Source organism: Neodiprion lecontei, chromosome 1 (assembly GCF_021901455.1).
Source record: "Neodiprion lecontei isolate iyNeoLeco1 chromosome 1, iyNeoLeco1.1, whole genome shotgun sequence".
Classification (NCBI taxonomy): domain Eukaryota; kingdom Metazoa; phylum Arthropoda; class Insecta; order Hymenoptera; family Diprionidae; genus Neodiprion; species Neodiprion lecontei.
In genome coordinates, this window is record NC_060260.1 from 30,692,952 (window position 1) to 30,713,378 (window position 20,427).

The 20,427-nt window shown below is 39.1% G+C and overlaps 3 protein-coding genes across 11 annotated transcripts in view; 2 read left to right on the forward strand and 1 right to left on the reverse strand.

Annotated features, from left to right (window-relative positions):
* Window positions 1-486: 486 nt before the first annotated feature.
* LOC107222028 lies at window positions 487-17,699 on the reverse strand. 4 transcript variants are annotated; one of them, XM_046730552.1, is made up of 9 exons: window positions 17,210-17,699; window positions 3,699-3,989; window positions 3,454-3,551; window positions 2,635-2,767; window positions 2,292-2,406; window positions 1,952-2,016; window positions 1,376-1,640; window positions 1,099-1,290; window positions 487-1,028 (listed from the first exon to the last, which is right to left on the reverse strand). In XM_046730552.1, the coding sequence occupies exons 2-9, from the start codon at window positions 3,754-3,756 to the stop codon at window positions 827-829; spliced, it is 1,128 nt and encodes a 375-aa protein (XP_046586508.1). In that variant the 5' UTR covers window positions 3,757-3,989; window positions 17,210-17,699; the 3' UTR covers window positions 487-826. The 4 variants fall into 4 exon arrangements, with proteins under 4 accessions (XP_046586508.1, XP_015516718.2, XP_046586584.1 ...); XM_015661232.2 differs by having other exon boundaries at window positions 1,376-1,574; window positions 2,599-2,767; window positions 17,210-17,685; XM_046730628.1 differs by lacking the exons at window positions 3,454-3,551; window positions 3,699-3,989; window positions 17,210-17,699 and adding an exon at window positions 2,926-2,997 and having other exon boundaries at window positions 2,599-2,767.
* LOC107222020 (pleckstrin homology domain-containing family J member 1) lies at window positions 5,952-9,225 on the forward strand. The gene is made up of 2 exons (XM_015661219.2): window positions 5,952-6,768; window positions 7,768-9,225. Exons 1-2 carry the CDS (start codon window positions 6,555-6,557, stop codon window positions 8,247-8,249), a joined length of 696 nt encoding a protein of 231 aa, XP_015516705.1. The 5' UTR covers window positions 5,952-6,554; the 3' UTR covers window positions 8,250-9,225.
* The window catches only part of LOC107222018 (low-density lipoprotein receptor), a 29,780-nt gene continuing 21,226 nt past the window's right edge, over window positions 11,874-20,427 (forward strand). For 2 of the 6 annotated variants that reach the window (XM_015661213.2, XM_015661217.2), the window contains exons 1-2: window positions 11,877-12,436; window positions 15,337-15,462. In XM_015661213.2, the coding sequence (XP_015516699.1) occupies window positions 12,331-12,436; window positions 15,337-15,462 (232 nt within the window). In that variant the 5' untranslated portion in view covers window positions 11,877-12,330. Of the gene's footprint in view, window positions 12,437-15,336; window positions 15,463-20,427 lie in introns of all 6 variants that reach the window. The other 4 variants (XM_046746313.1, XM_046746145.1, XM_015661215.2 and 1 more) reach the window with 4 other exon arrangements.

Sequence of the window (20,427 nt, forward strand, 5' to 3'; positions counted from 1 at the left end):
GTCGAAATAAGATGATACATTATGTGAATAAATGTGGGGTACTAAACGCAAATCGTTCGATAAGACGAACCGCGTTCTGATTAATGACCACTCGTTTTTCACGGTGGATCGCTCCTGAGGTGATTCTTCGGCTTGTAAGTTGCGCTCCGCAGATGATCCTTGATCCTCGTCTCTACTTATACTCGTGTAACTACCCGCGGGTATTAAAGGCGGACATAACAGCGGCTTAACGAAATGAATACCCAGCAAAAACGTGCCGATCGGCACGATTGCGTAAAGTTGTAATATCACCCGGTGAATTCCAATGCTCTTTGTAATTTGTTATTAAACGACGATGTAACTAATACCAATGGATTCGGCAAGAACTCGGAGCTCGCAACTTAAGCCTATGCTGATCAGAAACCAGTTTTTTCGCTGTTTTTTCTACTTCCATACGAAAGAGCTCCAAAAAATATGCCAGGTTATGATAAGTAAGTACAGTCGAAATATTGGTAGTAAAATTATGACAGACTGGCTAAACTACAATCCAAAAATACATATCTTGCACGCGTTCAGAAAATAACGCCACGAATCCATTTGCTTCCTGCAATCAAACTCGAGTCTACTTTGTTACTCGAAATAGTTTGTCATACTAATAGCGACTGATGATGGTTCGACGTATTCATTGCCATTATCCGAGTCTTACTGTCGTGAAGGTGTCGACCACTCCGGAGACTCACGAAATTTCTTATTGGTATTTAGTATCGAACGATGCGGTATCGTCATTGCGAAGATCATCGCTTCTACGAGCCTTGTTCAATTCGTCTGAACCACGCCTGGTCGAAGACTATAACGGCTTGTTCGCCGCATACTCTCTCATCTCTTCTTCAAGCCTCGGCAATAAAGTTCGCCTGATCACCTGGTTGATGTAGCTGGGTGAATTCGCAGACTCTTGTTGAAGCTTTTTATACTGCTCAGGATCATTCAATAGTGCCGTATATTTCTTTATCAATTTCTCGTTCCGAATCTCTTCCCTTTCTATCCTTTCCCTGAAAATGCAAATCGAATTTATAACCTTCGAGACGGGATCATCATCATGGCCTGTTAAGGTGATCCCACCTGTTCGCTTCGTCTTTGATTCTATCACTAAAAAGACTTCCAATAGATTCAATTACACCACCGTCAAAGATCGGTTCCCAGTAAAATCGTCTGGCATTAGATTCGTCTGTTGTGGAATCAAGATTATTGCTGCGAACTTTGCCGGCGACCTCCAGATCAAAATTCGGCCTCTTAGCGTTCGATTTCCAGTTCCTGAAGCAAGAAATATATTAGAATTCAGGTCGCATAGCATTTCTGTGACTGATATTTCTTTTCTTTTTTTTTCTATCTGTTTTACCGAGTAGACTGCCTGGCTCCATCGTTATCGAATAAACGGTTGGTTGGCACGGTGCGAACTCGTTCAGAAAATTGCTTCTTGTTGCTCTTACATCGAGTAGACCTCGCAAACTTTTTTTCGGACCGGTTCAAAACCCGTAGATCCCTCATCGAATTGCTGGGACCGTAATTGAATATCGTGTAGCGCGCATCTGGTAATTCTAGTTCCAGATGAACATCATGATAGATTGCGTATGATTTTCTCACGGTCATGTGTTTCAAAATGACCATAACGTTTTTCAAACGTTGGAATTTAACAGTGCGTGCCGTAAAATATACGGGATTACGAAACATAGGTGGGAAAAAAAGAAATCGAATAATCAGGTGAAGGAATTATTTACGTTCAATCGACTAATGCAGACGGGTCAAGGAAAGTGAGTTATCAAATCCCAAAAATCTCCAGGTAAATGCAAAACACGATAGTGAGTAGCAATAAATGGTAGCAATTCACCCGTAATAGCGTTACTCATTAGCAGTACCATATATTACATATAGGCAAGACAAAAATAAAAAACTTGTATAAGTTATGAACTCTTACCGGAATTTTTGGACGTTTGTCTGCGTTTATAAAAGCTGTTCGCCATATTTTGACGGTCATCAAACCTATAAAATAAAATTAATGATTCAGCTTGTTTTTTAAATTTTTTATTCATTCTATTTTATCGTACCGAGTGACTATTTTCCTACGCACAGGCGTAAGTGTTTAATTCACTAAATTCGTATAATTGAATCAACGCCCAGGAGTACCGTAAAAATACTGAACTTGTGTAACGCTCAACATCAAGAACCATGTTGCGAGTAGGTACACAAAATGTTAAACCCTTTTAAATGGAATCTCAATTTCACGCCAAGCAAACTTGTAATTTTGTAATGTTTACCGTTTGGCTCTCGATGCAGGCTCAAGATAACTGAGAGTATCACGTTCTAGCTGAACGTCTGGCGACGTGGATTCATCCAAGGAAATCGGCAAATTATTTCGCCAAAAAGATTGACCTGGGTAAATAAATGATTGAAGTGACTTAGAAAAGTTGAAAATGTAACTATTATTTTGATATTCTAAAAAGTTGTTTCAAATTCGCCATGGAAATACGATGAAAATTTAAACGATGATTTTTTGTATGATACAATAAACCGAAATGTATTATAGTAAATGTTATAATGTGCAAAGTGATCAATTGCTAATACTTGGATAACTTGATGACGAAAGTTGCTTGGTCTCACCGAACGTGTCACACATTCCTATCACCATGAACGTTAATAGAAAAAACCGATAGCTCATATCTACATTGAAAATTCGCAACGTTGATTGGAACCCTTTTATTTCAGTTGTCAGTTTTCGCAATTTTTGCTTCTTCTGAAAAATAAATTCGTTCAATGTATTAAAAATATGTAAGTAAGTAAAACCCACCGCCTTTCGTAAATAGAAAAAGAAAGTGTCACACCGATCACAAAAATTGTTAATATTCAAAGTCTTCGCCTAGCCTTGACAAAAGGTCAAAGGATTACTGGTACCTGTTTTCGCAGTTTTATTCGTACAGGTCAGATTGGAGCTGCATCTGTATGAGAAAGGCAACTACGCTATAGCAACGAAACACATAGCAGTGCAAAAAACAGTATACCAACGAGCAGTAAAAATAATCGATTACGATACGAACGATGAAGGCACAGAATCAATTTTCTGTGAACTTGCTGAATTAGCATAGCATGTCACATAAGTCGTAATAATCTACACATGATCCATACTCGATACGAAATCATTTTCAACATATTTACGAAAAGTGACAAATCTGCGGTATTACTTTCACCGGGCAAGTAATAACGAGGCAATTACACGGTCTGAGTTTCATCACAAAATAGTGGGGATTACCCCATAAAAGTCAATGTAGTTTCGGCCTGCAAATGATAAGTACAAAGTATAATATCTCGGCAAAAAATTTCGCGATATATCTTCGAGTCAACTGGCAAAGTCTCGGTGCTATTCTTCATTGCGTAAGTTTATACCCGTTTGAAATTTGTAAAGTCGTAGCCCAAAAAGCTTACCTCAATTTTCCAAGATCCACTTGCGCAATATTTATATTTCGATATGAGTTTCGAAAAATTCTTCACTGGCACCTGTTTCAAGCTATTCTGCAATCCACCTAAGATGAAAAAATTATTTAGCATACCTGTCTGGTAGCTATTTGATTAAATTATTTTCTGTGTTTTAATTTGCAAAAGTCCAACCTCTCACACATGTTGCCCATGCATTTAAGGAACAAAGATGTATGTGTAATAATACTACTCGCTATGGAATTGGCGGCACGATTCTTGCGGTGTACAGACTGCACGATCCATTCCGAACATGAGTTATCATTCTTAAATTACATTCCCAAAAACTTCGTGTCTCGCGTTTAGAAACGATTCTCTGGAAAGAGCTGCAAGTCTGCTTCTAATCGACGTTAGATTTATTCCACGTGTCCTGCCATCGGGATCTTTTATTCAGAGAAATGTTCCCAGACGTCTTGTTGGTCAGGACAGAATGATGCCGACTACTTCCAAAATTGTTCACGATTTTCCCATTTCCATAACGCTGCAAGCTAACATGAAAGTGTTTCATTAGGAATTATCACACGGATATCGCATTGCATGAAGAGTAAATAACAAAAAATTTTCTCTGTAAAGTATAAACACTTGATACTATGATTTTCCGGATATAATTTAAGAGCGCAAGTAATATTTCTTTATTGTGGTTCTTTCTAAAAAATTATTGAAAAGTCTGCCTGGTAAAGAAAATGCCCTTTTTACTTGGATGTTGATGTGGTTTTTTCTTCAGAAGCCACCGGTTTATTGTTAATTTTCGCTAACAGAAATTATTATTGGATGATTACAATAACACGGACCAATAAGTTAAGAAAAATCTGTCATGCCAACAACGCGGAAGAAAGTGCAAACCCTTATCTCATTTGTTATACATAATTGTTGAAAAAAAAGCATGAGCTATACAAGGCCACATTCTCAATGCTTCTAAAAAACTGAAGCGCTGGGCATATTTCGTTGATCAGCAAAAATTAAAATGAAATTGTGGCGATGCTTCACTTTCCCATTATTGTCATATATTTCCTGTGACGGAATAAGCTACTATTCATTTTACGACCTCAGTATAGAAAGTAAAGAAAGTAAACTACAAAATTCATAAACTTCGTATACAACGGTCATCTCCCCAATAACAATTATATTCTTGAGGCATTATACAGAGGGTAATAATTAGATACATTTATGGCTTGTTCGTTGTGGGAAGCCGAAAATTGCGTGCTATAAGGATTTACATGTAATAGCCATCGACGCGTAGATCGTTTGATAGTCACCTTCTGAATCAATTTTATTCTTCTTTTCCATGTCCGCTTTATGGGAAAATGATTATTTAAATTTGTTCTTACTTTTGCATACAATTTTATAGGCTTAATACAAGGAGGAAGTATTTTTATTATTCACCACGGTAAATTTTTACTCATACCTACCAATTAATCGCCGTGCCCATCTCGTACAGCGCAAGACGTTAACTGCAGCTATCTATCCGCACATCGTGTACGTATTAATTGCAAATGACATTAAAATTATTGAAGTTATTATTCTCTCACCGATCATGAGAAAAAATATTTACACTTTCGTGGAAATTCAGAGGAAGATTTGAGTCGAATCACCGTCGAAATTAATTACATTTGCTTCATGTAGCTTGCTCATTCGTGTCGACGATAAATATGTACTTAGATTATACGTTTTGTAGATGATTAAAATAACCATGTGCAATGACAACGTTGGTTGCTTGCCCATGAATTTATCTAATCAAGGACTTACATCTCTTTCTACGAATGATCGGTCTAGACCTTGACTTTCACTGATTCTCGCTTCGATTTCTATATTAATCTTTACAGCTACAGATTAACTTAAAAAGCTTCTTCCTGCGAAAGACTGTTTTTATCGTCATTATACAGAATTTCCATTCCTGAATTCACAAGAATTTTAGAATATAAACAAACATGAATAAGTACGGATGAATTAGCCGTGCTATTTAAATCGTTATAAACATACCCGTATGAGTATAATTTTTACAGCCTGTATAATCCATCAACGATTTAATTACTGTAACACGAATAGTCCGATCAGGAAGCAATCACGTTAGTTATCGTGGTCCCTTGTTTACGATGGACTGGGCTCCGATTAATTGCACACTACGGGGTTACGATATTGAAAGTGTACCAGCGCAATGGCGCCTTCAGCAATCACTCACAAACCTCCGTAATCGCAAACTTCGCTTATAACAAATCGGTACAGTACACCTCAGGAAAAAATCTAACTGTTCGAAACATTCTAGTTAAAATAACCCGTTCCATCTTACGTGCGCGAGCGAACGAGCCGTGACCATTTGTGCTTCTGTGACAGGAAAATATACAACAGTACCTATACGATATGACGGTAATAATAATTTGACGAGGTGCGGACACTGGGTCACTTACTTTGACCATCATCAAAGTCTACGGATCACTAATGTGAAAATGTTGGAATAGCGTAATTTTGCACGCTATACCGAATACAAATACCTAAAAATACGCAACAGCAGTGCCAAGAAATGTATTCTTGTCATTGAATCACTATTTATTGCAGGAATACATTTCCGCTCGTTATATTCGCATGCAACAAAAAAGTTTTTGAACAGATTTGTTCGGTTACGGCATTCTTTTATCAATGCTGCGAAGGTTTCTATAATGGTGAAAATATGTCACAGTTTAATCAGTAAATACTAAGTATAGCAAATTGTAAAGATTTTAATACTTGGTCAACGTACTTGCGACTCAGAGGAGATTGGATAGAAATTTGTATGAAAATAAATTGGCTATTTTAAAGAAGCTACTGGTAGGTAAAAAAATTTGAACAAAATTGAAACTGGTGAGGGTTAAAATTGGCCATCTTCGCGGTACATCACGTCCGTAATAATAGCGTCGAGTCTACGTGAAACAAGTTTTCAAAACGTTTGTTCGACACCGGGGTACAAAATGTGCGCGAAACAAATTGCGCGACGGTACGGAATTTGAATGACTAGCGCCACCTAGGAATAATCCGAGGAACCTGAGCAATAATAACTGGCTCATCTGTCAGATGAGTCGATGTTTGAAAAAGGTTATGTTGCGTTGTGGTTGATAAGAAGCGCAGAAGCACCGATTGGTAGTATCTTATATCCATGGCTGCGTAATGACAGTCGTATTGTGAAGGTTAATCATTTTCAAAAAATGAAATTCAGCGAAAAGGAACTCGCTGAAGCCAGCAACGGACCTGCCGACCTCGAGGGTCGACTAAATCACAAGAGAGCACACAAGTCGGGTTAGTACGTAAAAAGTTGACAATTATCCGGCCTATCCCGAACTTGTAGCTCTAATTTGCTTAAACAGCTCACATACACTCCCTGACACTGAGAACGTGACGTCAGCAATCACCGCGTCACAATTACTATCGACGCTATCCATTTACATAACCTCAAAGACGTGCTAATCTTCAACGTTGGATTCACCTTCGGGCAAAAAATATCCGTTGAATTATTATGATTATATTAGCGTTTTGACGCTCTTCGCGCGTCTCGTTCTTGCTACGAAGTCTCGTTGATCCAAGAAGCGTTTAAATATACTAAATCTCGTCTTTTTGCAACGTAATTCGCAACACAAGCATTGAGCGATCTGTTTAAAAGAGTACAATATCTCGAAGGAAAAATTATTAAATATATAATAATAAATAAGCAGTCAACTGTATGTAGTGCAATTATTCAATTAAATTTATTCTAGTTCAGATTTAGAAATATAGATCAAACAAACGTAATTTGCATTTGTTGCGATATTGTTGATCTGCACGAAAATTGCATCAATTTAGAGTATTGTTGACAAATTTTTACACACCGTTTTATGTGGAACACAGTCTGCACTATCTTGCAGTAATTACTTTTACTTTGACTGCATCCGACCGTGACGGACGAATTTGTACAGACTGTGAACTTTTTCGATCTCACCGCAAATTATCTAACGGTTCAGTAGGCAGGAAAACATCGCTAGATATTTTACAAACCAATATCGAAGAAATAGAAAGTAAGAGAGTATCCAGCAGTGTTTTTTTTTCCCGAGAAATGCAACTAAATATTTGGCAACTGCTTTGGACTTCAAAACAGAAGCAAATCAAGAGAACAAAACATTCTGCAAAAAACTGTTTTTCAATTCACAAACCAATGCTTGTATCACTTTATTTGATAAGACTAGAAAAGTACTGCAGTGATAAAACTACATTGTTAAGAAACTCATGTCGAACATAAGCATATAATTTGTATTTGTTTTTCAGGTTTTAAAGAAAAATGGTTCAAGCTAAGATGGAACCTGCTTTTTTACTTCAACATCAACGACCTTGGTCAAATCGACAAGAGGCAGCCCTCGGGTGTAATGGTTTTGGAAAACTGCAGTATTAATTTGGATACAACGACTGAGGGTGCGTTTGCATTTAGTATATCGTTTAGGGATGAGCATGATAAGCGTCATGTCTTTAGCGCTCAATCGGAATCAAAAGTCGAGCAGTGGGTAATGATACTAAAACAGTCAAGTTACGAATATTGGCGATCTAGGCTGATTACGTTACAAGAAAGGCTGTGTAAGAAAACTGGTAAAGACCCCTTGCTGATGTACCCAAGAAATCAAGGGGTGGTTAGAGATCAAGCTTGGGAGAACATGCCCAGCTTCAAATCTCACGTTCGAAATCTTAAATCTACCGTCATCACATCCTCTGGAATTAACACTTTAACCAGAGAAGTTAATCTTATTGAATTTTGACAATGAAAAGTAACGTGAATGGCTTAGGCGCCGGTCATTCTTCAGACTGTTAAAGAACAAAATTAAAGTAAATAAACTCGAATAATTTAGACTTAAGCTGTTATGAATCCACACAGATCTAAATCATAACTATCACAGAACAGATATTGGATTGGTGTATATGTGTATGATAGTAAAGATGCCGGGAAAATTTTTAGCTAATCATATATGTATGTACTGCTTAATTCGTGTGTTGACAATACGAATATTTTTACTATAAAGATTAGTGGAATAGAATCTTTGCTATCGCTCAAGTGATGTACACCAGTGTTACAATATTTTTAAGGTATTTAAAGTATAACTAAAAATAATAACCTCTTAACGATTTATACTCTGAAACACTATTATTATATAAAAAAAAAAAAAAACTGTTTTACCTGAATTAGGCAATAGCATTATATACACATACAATTAAGTATTAAACGTTAGATTGTATTCATCAGAAAGAAAATCCTGTTGACACTTTGGCTAGTTATTAGTTTTAGCCCCTAATAATCCCGATACCAAATACTCATCGATTTATTTATTGTATTAATATTTGTATGTATCTATGCATCACGAATACTGTTATACTCAATACAAGCCTGTGTAATTTAAGAAAAATTGAATGTATTTTTATATTAGGTTTCGATAGTTTTTTGAAACAGTTGTATAAAAGTCTGCTATACCAGTCGTTTCGTTGCCTATACGAACATGTATAAATCTACCACAGATTTCTGTTACCGTACAAAAAATGTTGCCGCGATTACGACAAAATAACGGTTCTATAGATGTACTAGTAAAGAATATTTTCATCATTAGTCACGGAACACTTTTTAATTAATAAAACCATGTACGTAGTTAACTACACTGAGCCTTTCACGATGGAATCGATTTAAACGTAGACTGCAGTTATCCTGAGATTTTTCTGCAAGAAAATAAATCACATTTACTCGTCGCACGTGATGCGTCAGCTTTTATTGTACGTAGTACGATGCCCGAACCTGCTTCTATTGTGGTTTATTTTACAAATATGTTACGCATGCGAATTTAGTGTTCCGAGGATTGTGATAAAATCTTACCAACAAGAAAAAAAGAGGCGAACGTGATAACAGAAAATACGCTTACGTCTATAACGTGGAAGCTATGTCATACATGTGTTTGGTGTGGTGATATTTGTTATTATTCGTTATCTACCATATGTTTCAATTCAAGCCAACTCGCAACACAAAAAGTATTATGATACGAATAATACGGTGGAATGCATATTATTGGATATGTTTGGGGTCGTCGGTAATATCAATAAACAATTATACTGCTGATAACTGAAAGCGAGAACGAAACCTAACCGATATTCAAGCCGTGAAGCGAAGGCTGTTCGAGATAAAAACACTATAAAAGCCCGGAACTTTGGTTCGAATTATTTTCTTGTACTTGTTTGTATCTAGGTATGACGTACAGTGGCTGCGAAATGCATATTAATTCAGGATGTATTGAACTTGACAATTTCCAACAACGTTTCATCGGGTGTTGACTTCATTAATGTAATTTAAATATTATGTTACCGAATTTAATGCGTCGTAGTAAATTTTCAACTATAAAAATAAACATACAAATGTTAACCCAGACGGCACAAAACTTGAAGTCGTCAGAAAATGGCGCATAAGACGTCCTTTAGACATCTTTTCAAAATGACAATGTATGTTTAAATACGTACGAGAAGGAATACCCTTACCTAGAAAAAAACATTGAAATTAAAATCCTTCGCAAAAATAAGAAATCAACACGAAATCGTTCTCTGTGCCATAACTAACAAACACTTATGCTGAGGAAAAAGTTGAAAATTATCATAAATATAGTTTCTACATCACATGAATATGAAATTTTCTGCCATTTCGCAGAATACGGTAGTAAAATTATTATTTGAATATTTTCATTTAGCACCACTAATTACCATGCAACACGAGAACTTGACCGCATAATTTACACGCAGTCCACGAAGCATACATACCGCTGCACCAAGCGTTTACCGCATACGCCGTCAAACAATAAGCGCATTATACAGATTATAAACCATTTGAAATGATTTGAATTAATCGTCAATTAATTTTGACAATTATCCTGGGAATGAGTGGATAGTAGATGCCTTCAAAGGGAACGAAATGTACTACGCCTATGAGGTGAGCCCGAATAGGGTTTTCCAAGCTGTGCGGATATCTATTTTTAATTACAACGAGTAGCAAATAAAAGACGCCGCGCTCTAAAAACTTTCGCGAACTTGTGGGACTCGAGATATTTTAAACATCCGCCACGCTGGTCAATCCTCACGTGCAGAAACGAATAAGTTTTGAAAACACGAAACTGTAACTAGGAAATGCAAAGTCTGAGTTATAACTTCTGCGCATAACATAATGCTAATGCTTTTCTACATATTCTACGTTTTCACACCGTTACACGTAGCGGCGATCCTCTTCAATTTTAAGGAGGTGCCCTGGTCGATTTCGACGTTGACGTGTATATCTCCAAATATCAAAGTCTACGTATCTGGAACACGAAAAAGCGCTCAACAGCCCTATTCTATACACAATTTTGAACAAAAACACTTCAAAGCATTTTTATCTGACGCAGAAGCAAAGCAATAGCATTAATTCTACGAATTTACTATTGCGATTTCGTAGAATCCATGCCATTTTTTTATTTCTTTGTCAGATGAAAACGCATTGGAGTGTTTTTGTTCAATATTGCGTATAGAATGGGACTGTTAGGCCCTTTTACGTGTTTGAGATATGCGGAGAACTAAGTAGTGAGACACGTACTGCTTTGCCTCTATACTCGGAACAAAAAAAGAAACAGAGTCATAGTCAAACTAGTCACCAATTTTTAATCGACCGGAATAAACCTGCGGAATGGAACGGTAAACAAGAGTCGAGCCCACGAGTCATGTCTCGCCGCTCTCCTAGCTTGTAGCTACACAAATACACACACATGTGCTTGATACGTCACGGAACAGGCGATCGTCCCAATGACGTCACCGTTCGGATTTGCCGACTGTGTTTTTCCACGTGGGATCCAATCACGCTGTTACGTCGCCTACTGATCTTATACGCTGCGTACGAGGTGCGCAGATTAGGAATAATCAGAATCGTGAGTTGACTTGGTTTCACCGCGAAAACCAGCAACCGCAAACTTTGATTTTCCGTACTTCCGATCCTACAATTGCATAGAAGAATTTCGAATTCATAATCAACAACGAAGTGTACAAGGTGTTTCGGTACGCAGAACCTAAAACGAAAGAAGGAGGATTCTGCAGTATCGGTAGTGACACCAAGAGACACATTGATAAAACGTATCGAAGTCAAGACCCTCCCAGCAACTTGAGAATCGCCCGACTTTCCCCGGTTGGTAACCACCCTCAGGACTGTCCACGAATGCGCGAATCCTAAAGTCCCGAATTTCGCGTAAGATTGGATCGAGGGGTTTTCCGTAAGCGCTGCGGGTACGCGTAGGCCAGGAGGAGGGGGGGGTGCGAATTGTTAAATGCCAACTTTTCGGCATGGTGGGTAGGAGGCAAAGCCGGAGAGTAAAAATCGGATGTTGCGAGAGCGGCGACGTTCGACGGACCCGGCGAAGGGAGAAAAGTGCCTGGCGAGGCTCGTCATCGGCCTCCACACAACGGTGCGCGCGCCGGTGGCGCGATTCGGTGCATCACACCAGTTCCTCCCGTGTCGCCCGGGCGAGTGAGACGTGTAGAATTGTGCGGAGCGGGTGTACACGCGAGTTGAGTTACGAGACTTATCGCTATTTTCTAGCAAAACGCTAGACTTAGGAATCCGGCGGTCTCACATCGACGTCGGCGACACCTTTGAACCGAGCGACATTCGCTCGAAAGTCGGATGCCTCGCGCGTTCTGATTGCAAGACGTTTCCGACTCTCGCCGCGTCGTCCGCTAGTGTTTACCAAATCGGTGCTGGTGGTGGTGTGGTGGTGCTGGCGGCGGTGGAGGAAGCTGGGAGGGTGAATCCGACGGAAGAGGAGTGCGTCGTGTTTCATCGAAAGGGGCGACATGGGGTGGAGCTATATTCGCAGGCTCACGGCAGCCGCCTCGTCCCTGCTCTTCGTCCTGGCTATAACAGCCTCGGTCAACCTCGTCCACGGGTTTTCCACCGAAAGTAAGTCCGAGTTACCTGCTTGACTATAACCTTTTCACTTCTCGTCCAACGGTTGTTGTCTTGTGGAAACGCCGCGAAGATCTTGACGCGACGATAACTGGCTCACGCGTGTCGCGTCGGGCCGACCGGCTCGCTTAATAATCGTGCCTGTGTTTGTGTCTAGTTTCAAATACCCGCGCGTGTCTCGGCACGATGATAGAAATGTCAGAGAGGGATAAACGACAGTCGTCTCTCTAATCGCCGGAGCATTCCTCCTTTTTTCTATCCGACCCTCGGATCCGTCGCTGCGCCTCCTTGTAAATGATATACACAGGCGTAAACTTGACGAATAGAGAGCTAAGTGGGCCAGTGTCAAGATAGTTGTATCAAACATAAATGCGTCCACCTAATTGTAGAATCGGTTTGTCGGATCCGTGGGTTTAACTTTCGACTTTCGTATAACGCATTCGCACCAGGGTATGGTCAGTTATACACCAGCGAGTTACCGTTTTGGCTCGCGATCAACGACGGCTAGAATTTCCTTTTGGCCTGTTTCGTTACACGTTCCAATCTTTTTCATTACACCTTAGGTTCAATCCGTTAATGTTTCTCCTCGACGCACGCGTCTCTGTTGTTTGTGTGTGAACATCAGGCGCACGTCGTCCGGTCCTTCTGTCCATGCATGTATGTAGGGATACGTGAATGTATATGTACATACCTATTTCTTTATTGACGCGTCATCGTCGTTGCGTGAATCTGTTTTCGAAAGTAGCCACGGCACGCATAATCCCGTGTGCCAACATTTCCACGCGTGCCCGATCACAATCACTCTTCTTTCCTCACTTCCGTTGATCTGTAGAACATACACGGATAACGTCTCGCAGGAATTTTGGAATTCGGTGATTGTATTCGTACGATCCCACCGCACGGAAGAAAAAGCCAAACATTGATACGTCACTCATTCATTAACTTCGTTATCGGGTTGTCGCACCTTCGACGTAGGTCAAACATGTTGTGCATGATTAATAACATAATTCTGACTCATATTCTTCCCAGAAATATTCATGATGCGTGTCAAATTATACTTCAGTTGTAATATGCCATTTCGAATGTCCATAAACATTACGTCATTCGGATACTGAGCATTTTTCGCACTCTGTGATACTTAATTTATGTTTGGTGTAACCGGAGCTTTTTCAGTGGCGTGATACTTCCTGCGGAAACAAATTTACCGCATACCCTCGACTCGACGTTTAGTTACTATTAGGATAAAAATTTTTAAACGTACATTAGAATTTTATCACTTTTGTAAAAGCAATGCGGCATACATCCTTCTAAACCCTATCCTGTAGATATCGTGTGAACGACAATTGATCGTTTATTGAAGAAATTCCATAACGCTGTGAAAGGACTGAATCGCGAGTATAAGATGGATGAATTTTGTTTTTATCACTACTTCATTTTCTATAGAACAAATTTAACGCGTGAATGAAGGAATACACGTGAAGCTGATCGATTCACGTGTCGTAACAAAGTCACGTGTGGGTATAATAATATAGTATAACACTCGCGTAAACATTTCGAATCGCCAAGAAAATAAAAACTAAAAGAAAGATACAAGCATGTAGAAAACTGGCAGAACCATCGTCTCCGAAAATAAGCATGAAAATGCTAAAAATAAGTCTGTGAAATTTTCACATAGCAAACAATAATCGTGTTGTGGGAAAAGAAAAAGATTGTTCGCATCATCGGGTAAACGTATACGCATCTTTGCTTACAATTAGTTAGGCAGAGATAATTCTATTTTTTATATAATTTTTTTTTATTGTTATTGCTGCAGCGCAGTTCTATTCACCTCGGTATAGAAATTTTTTTTTATCCATCCAAATAACAATATTCATCAAACTCCCAGTGTGTAATCAAGGTGATGTAAATACGACGTCAGCGTGTTTAAAACCTTGAACGATGACTTTCGGCGGATAAACAAACTCTGCGCGTTTGGCACATGTGTCCGTGGATCGAAATTATTATTTCGTTTTGACTAAATTGGATATAGCCAGATTCTATATAGGTTTGTAGTGGCTATGTACAATGACAACGTAATGCTCTCCATAAGTCACGAGTCCGTGGAATCCGATCATCTTCAAATATCCATAAATTATTGTATACTGTTCGGTTAATTTCTCGATTTACGAGTCGTTGATAACTGATTGTACATAATTTCCTTAATCTCAATTATACCCAGGCTAATCGGATCTGTCGAGACTTTATCTAAATTTACGTGTTATATATGGTAAGTGTACCAGTTATTGACACGTTTACATCCAATTACCGACCCTTTTATTTTCCAAGATTATAAATTGACAGCACAAATTGTGAGTTTCTTGATGAATAAAACCAATCGCCGGAGGGTTAGACACTACAAATTAATTTTTTGGTAATTTTAGAACTAAGGATCAAACAGATACAACCAATAAAGATCGGTAATTAGGACATGGTCAATAACTGGTACACTTACCTTACGGTCGGGCAGTTCACGGGTAACTGTTTGTGGAGTATAATCTATGTGATCTCCAGGCACGTTTAATTCGGACAAGCCTCTCCACCATTGTCCTCACATATTGAAGACAATAGGCGCGCCCAAAGCCCGTGCAAGTTCCGAAGCTTTCGGCACACACCGCGAGCTAAGATTAGATAATCAAAAGTCGGGTCTTCGCGCGGCGGCAGCCCCGATTGTCGAGAAGAAAGTCGCGCAGATCATCTGCGGTTGGCAACTATTTACACCTGCACGTAACCAGAGACACGATTACCAAAGCGGAAACACGCCGAGTCTCTGAAACATATTGCTTGTCAGGATGAGATAGGTGTAATTATCTCTCCCTAAAATGAGTCTCCACTGATACGATTAATTTGAATTTCAGGTGCGGGCGCATGTCCGCTGCGACAATACCGCTGCGACAACGCGAAATGCATACCAGTTACGTGGGTCTGCGATGGAGATAACGATTGCGAGGACAATTCCGACGAACGTACGGAGGAATGCAAATGTGAGTAGACGCACTCACGGTCGCCCTCTATTCCTGTGTCCACGTAATACCTGAGCAATTACCGCACCACGATGCATGTGTAACAACGCACACGCCGCATAATGCATTATGTATGTGCGAGGATATAATAGAGAAAGGGGCTGCTGATGCACATGGCGCCGGTCCCGAGTTTACACGCTCTCTCTTTCTCTTTCTCTCTTTCTCTCTCTCTCTCTCTCTCCCTACTTTGAAATAAATGCTTCGACCACTTTATGCCGGTTCACCCTGTCCTCCTCCTTCATACCGTACGTACTCTACAGAATTAATCACCAGGCAAAACAAGGATACGTGTTTTGCGAGGAGGGTGGTCTTTTCGTGCAGGCACTCTATCGCACTTAAACCCTGCATGTATAAATCATACTACTGTTGTGCATATGTACGGTGCAATGTGTGCCATTTTAATAAAGAAGCCAATTCATCACCCTCGCAGTGTAGTGTTTTAAGAAGAATCGGATGACGGATTGTGATATTCATTTTTAAATCATTCTTGTTTTCCCCTATTTCAATATCACTCTCGCAATCAGCTTGTGTTGAAACTAGCAGGCGATGTATAACTCGTACTGAAAAATGGGAAGAATATTGTATTTGTGTTCCAAATCGTTGTTGTAACAACCCAAAATTAGCAATATAGATTGAACAAATTATTCCAGGTACTGTGTAATCGCCTGCTCATGTTTTCTTTATTATAGCTTCAGCTTCATTATTGTGTGCCTAGACTTCTAAGTGGATAGTCTTAATCATCGTGTATGTTATACTATTGTTGGCTGTTGTATGTTGGCTATTTGTTGTCCTTACGAACTGTCTTTTCTTGGAAAACATTCGAATCATGTCTATTTAAAACTAATATCTATCCTGACAAGATTTATGACACCACAAGATAGATACGTTATATTTAACTTGAATCATATAATGCACCTACATATAATATAATGTTAATTTTATCTCCAATAGCTGTATCGACTGTATGATTACAATTAAAAAATTTTTACGAAAAAACCATGAGACTACTTTGTGTAATCTTCTGGAAAAAATGTCACAAGGTTTTTGCTATTTAAGTCTGAGCGGTGTCAATGCGGTTAATAACCGATGATAATTGTACTTCACGAATGGGGTCATTAATATTTCGTTAATCTGTGACCATTGTGTTGCCATATTAGTCTAGACCGTCGCATGCATCTACGATTACGTTTGCTAAAAATATACATTCCAATATACTTTATCAAAATGACAAACAAGCTTCTTTCTTTATCATTTGTTGCCGTGATTAAAGATATCTACACTTCGTCTTCGAACACGTTTTTATGATTGATTCTACCTACACCATCATACTATGTTATACTTTCATTTCTGTACAGGACACATGTGTTCAATCGTATAAACGGATCCGTACATTGATTTAGGCTACTTTGCAAATCACACGTCATACCTATCAGCATATATTTACAAAGTGTACAAAAGCGAAGCTCTCAAGAACCGCTAAGAAAATAACTCTCGAATTGCGTCAAACGTTAAGCAAACCTCCTGCGCGACCTGCGGATAAAAGGAGTGTACACCTATTGAAAAGAAGGAATAGTGCAAGAAAAACCAAACAACAAACACATATTTTTCCAAGTTAACATGTGCATAACATGTGAAAATAAGTGAGATATAGGTGCGCCGCGTGACTGGATATCGCTCAAGTACGCCTTAATTTTATAAATTTATTTACCTTTGTGCATAATAGTGCATACGTATACAAGCTTTGATGATTTTTCGTGTAAAAATAATAGATCAATCTAAACGACACTCTAACAAATTCCACAGCTATAACGATCTGGTGTAAACCGCCACTGCGTATTAGAATTACCGACTCGATCCCAGTTGGCAAACAAACATGTTTGTGCATCCCCACCTGCATCGACTAGAGAGTATACATATGTAATGTACACATTGTTTCGTTTTCATATAATCACATCGTATTAATACGACGCCTATTTGCTCTACAGTAATTAGGAGATAAAATCTATCATACCCACGTATGACACGTGGTTATAAATGACCGCGAGCCAATTTCGAATCGGTGCACTTTTTAACAGGCCGCCTATCTGCGAGTAAACAAACAAGTACTGCACATTGATACGTGCATATATACAATATATATGTATACATATGTGTGTGTTTACATAAATAGATTCCTACGCGTTGGATACATATGTCAAAGATACAGCGCGCAGATAGAATCTTCGTGATGAATGGATCGGCAGCCTCAGACGTTGTGGTTTGAGCCAATTTTACCGCGTACAGAGTTGTACAAGTTGGACCCACCACCGCAAAGATATCACCCGGGTTACGTTAGGATGGATATCGAGTTGCAAAATATGCGCATGTGCAAACACATGTAATAACATTGCTAGGAATAGTTGTACACGAAGCATAATCTGCGACGCCTCACCTCTCGTCACGTCGCGCGTCGTATTGGCGTTTCCCCTCTCCATCTGCATTTGATCATGACGCTTGCTGAAAAACGGGTCGTGGGTATATACAGCTGCAGATAACGATCAATAAAAGTATGGTAGTTTTGTTACTTGTTAGACCGATCGGCTTAATGCGTTATCGATGAATTGTTTCTGATTCTGTGATCACCGGAGAATAGGAAGTCAAAGTAATTTCAGGCAACTTTATATCGTCGACTCTGGATAGTAAATTGTGCTCGAGTTTTACAATTTTGTATTTTCTTTTATCGGAATTTCTTGACATGAAAAGTTAATTTTTATACCAATCTGTCGTATTGAGACAGAAATTGGACAACACACGCACGTATAGAAACAGACGTAAATTCGCGAAAATTTCGAGAAAAATTGGAGATTATTAGAATGCATTTTTCTTTTCGTTACTTTTGCTTAACACTTCCACGCTTTCCCGACCGAAATTCTACTATACAACTTTGACGCGGCATGAATAGGCAGGTGCTGGAAATACCTGGAAAGTTCATGGATGAGTCCGTATATTACCATTAAGATGGAATTTTTCAACTGTTTTGTGTTATGATTCGGCATACGAGGAACACGAGCAAATTGATTTGTTATTTCCATTTGAATAATGTTGTTCTTTGGAAAAAGCCCATTTATATCTAGTAGACCAGATTTCGTGAACGTCTCGAATTCTTCAAAACGCTGAATTCAATGTTCCCGGAAAAATCGAGAAATTTCGAGTATCGAAGTAAGATAAGAGTTGAAGTTTTTCTTTGTCAACATCTGCGCCGCGTTTTACATATATTATCTGAAGTTCGAAAAGAGTTAGTCTTTGCATTCTTTTACATTAGACGTACAATATTTACTTTGATATCTACCAGAGCCTGGCAAAACTTTGCAATTACATATAAAATCATTCAACGTTGATGCACTCGAACGAAATTTTTATTCAAGCTGAGAGAAATCTCTTCCATCGGATTAGTTCAAAAGTACTTGAATGATATAAATCGATGATACTTATCGCGCGACTCTATTGAGGAAGAAAAGAAGCGTAGGTACTGTGTCAATCGTAACAGGGTATTGAACGGGTGTATTATATGGGTACAGGATATACAGATGCAGGTCTATTCACGGATCGAACACCAATACTACCCGGTATCCTTCTTATCAATCGGAATTGCACAGATTTACTACTTTAACGAGAAAAGTTTTTTGTGACTCTCACAAATAGCTTTTTCTCTAAATTATACCTATGAAGACATTAAAAGCCGTCCTCTTTATTGCAGGTACGGAGAACCTAAAAACTAAACGCTTTAGTTCCATTTATTATGAGTAAAACTTGTAATACTGTTTTCAGTTTTTATCGTTCGTCTGTCGTTTGACCCGTCATTCGAGGTAAATCACTGTTCATAATTACTTGGTGGATTCATTGAAACTCGTTACCCTTGAACTCGTATAGTTTAAATAACAAACGTCAACTTGGAAAAAATTATTACCGTTGAAAAAAAAAAAATTTCGTTTGCCTGCCCGTGCCTATCAAAAACCAGTTTTATGACAGAACTCTGAAGTTTCCACAACTAGTTCGTATAAGAGAAAAGGTGTACATACATCTGACGTACAATGTAGTTATAAAAAAGATCTATCATTTTTAAATTAGCGACTAGACGCATGCCCGACCTTACGCCGAGAAGAAGACCGACTACCGAGACTCGGAGGGAATGCAGATAAAGCGCGCGAGTGTACAGGGAGGAAAAAACGTACGAAAAGCGAATAAAGCATAAAAAAAACATTTAAACTACGAAAAAGCGCACTCAAAGCCGCGGGACAAACGACGCGACGAGGCGGCCGAGTTACGATAAGATTGGCAAGAGGAGAACGCGGACTTATCGATCGCCAGCAGTTGGCCGGTCGGTCGGTTTGTCCGTCTGCTGTCCGTCCGTCCACCAGACTTTCTTTCTTTCTGTCTGTCTGTCTGTCTGTCTGTCGGTCGGTCGGTCGACGTCTGTACCAACTTGGTACGTACCTGCCCGGCTGAGATGCCTTGCAGTTTGCAGTTATCCCGGATGCTGTGCTGTAGCAGGCGTGTTATCCTCCAGCTCGAATTCCTCGTAACGCGACTCAAACTCAAAGGACTCCCTTTTCCTCCATCTCTGCCCCCCGCGACACCCTGATATAATATTCTCCTCTCGAGCCGAGTTTATACTCTGCTCTTTTATTCCCTGCGTGATGTTTTTACCTTTGAAACGTCTAAAATTCTCTTATGTAACTTAAAATTTTTTTCTCCACTCGCGTTTATTTCGTCCGTGTTCGTTATACAGGAATACGTAGATCGGGAATGATGAAGGTATAACGGAACATTAGAGGGAAAAAAACCTCTTCGAACAGCATTGTTAAATTGGGATCAGGAATTTATTGCGACAACAGGCTCGGTGGAATCGCGAGCAAAGTACATAAAGCAACGAGCGCCAAGCTCATC

Excerpts from the sequence above, each read along its gene's own strand:
- LOC107222020 (XM_015661219.2), top strand. The coding sequence starts at position 6,555 with ATGTTTGAAAAAGGTTATGTTGCGTTGTGGTTGATAAGAAGCGCAGAA. Across the intron at positions 6,769-7,767 it reads CAAGAGAGCACACAAGTCGG|GTTTTAAAGAAAAATGGTTC; the intron begins GTTAGTACGTAA and ends TTTGTTTTTCAG.
- LOC107222028 (XM_046730552.1), bottom strand. The coding sequence starts at position 3,756 with ATGTTCGGAATGGATCGTGCAGTCTGTACACCGCAAGAATCGTGCCGC. Across the intron at positions 2,768-3,453 it reads GTGGATCTTGGAAAATTGAG|AAGAAGCAAAAATTGCGAAA; the intron begins GTAAGCTTTTTG and ends TTTATTTTTCAG. Across the intron at positions 2,407-2,634 it reads AGGAATGTGTGACACGTTCG|GTCAATCTTTTTGGCGAAAT; the intron begins GTGAGACCAAGC and ends TTATTTACCCAG.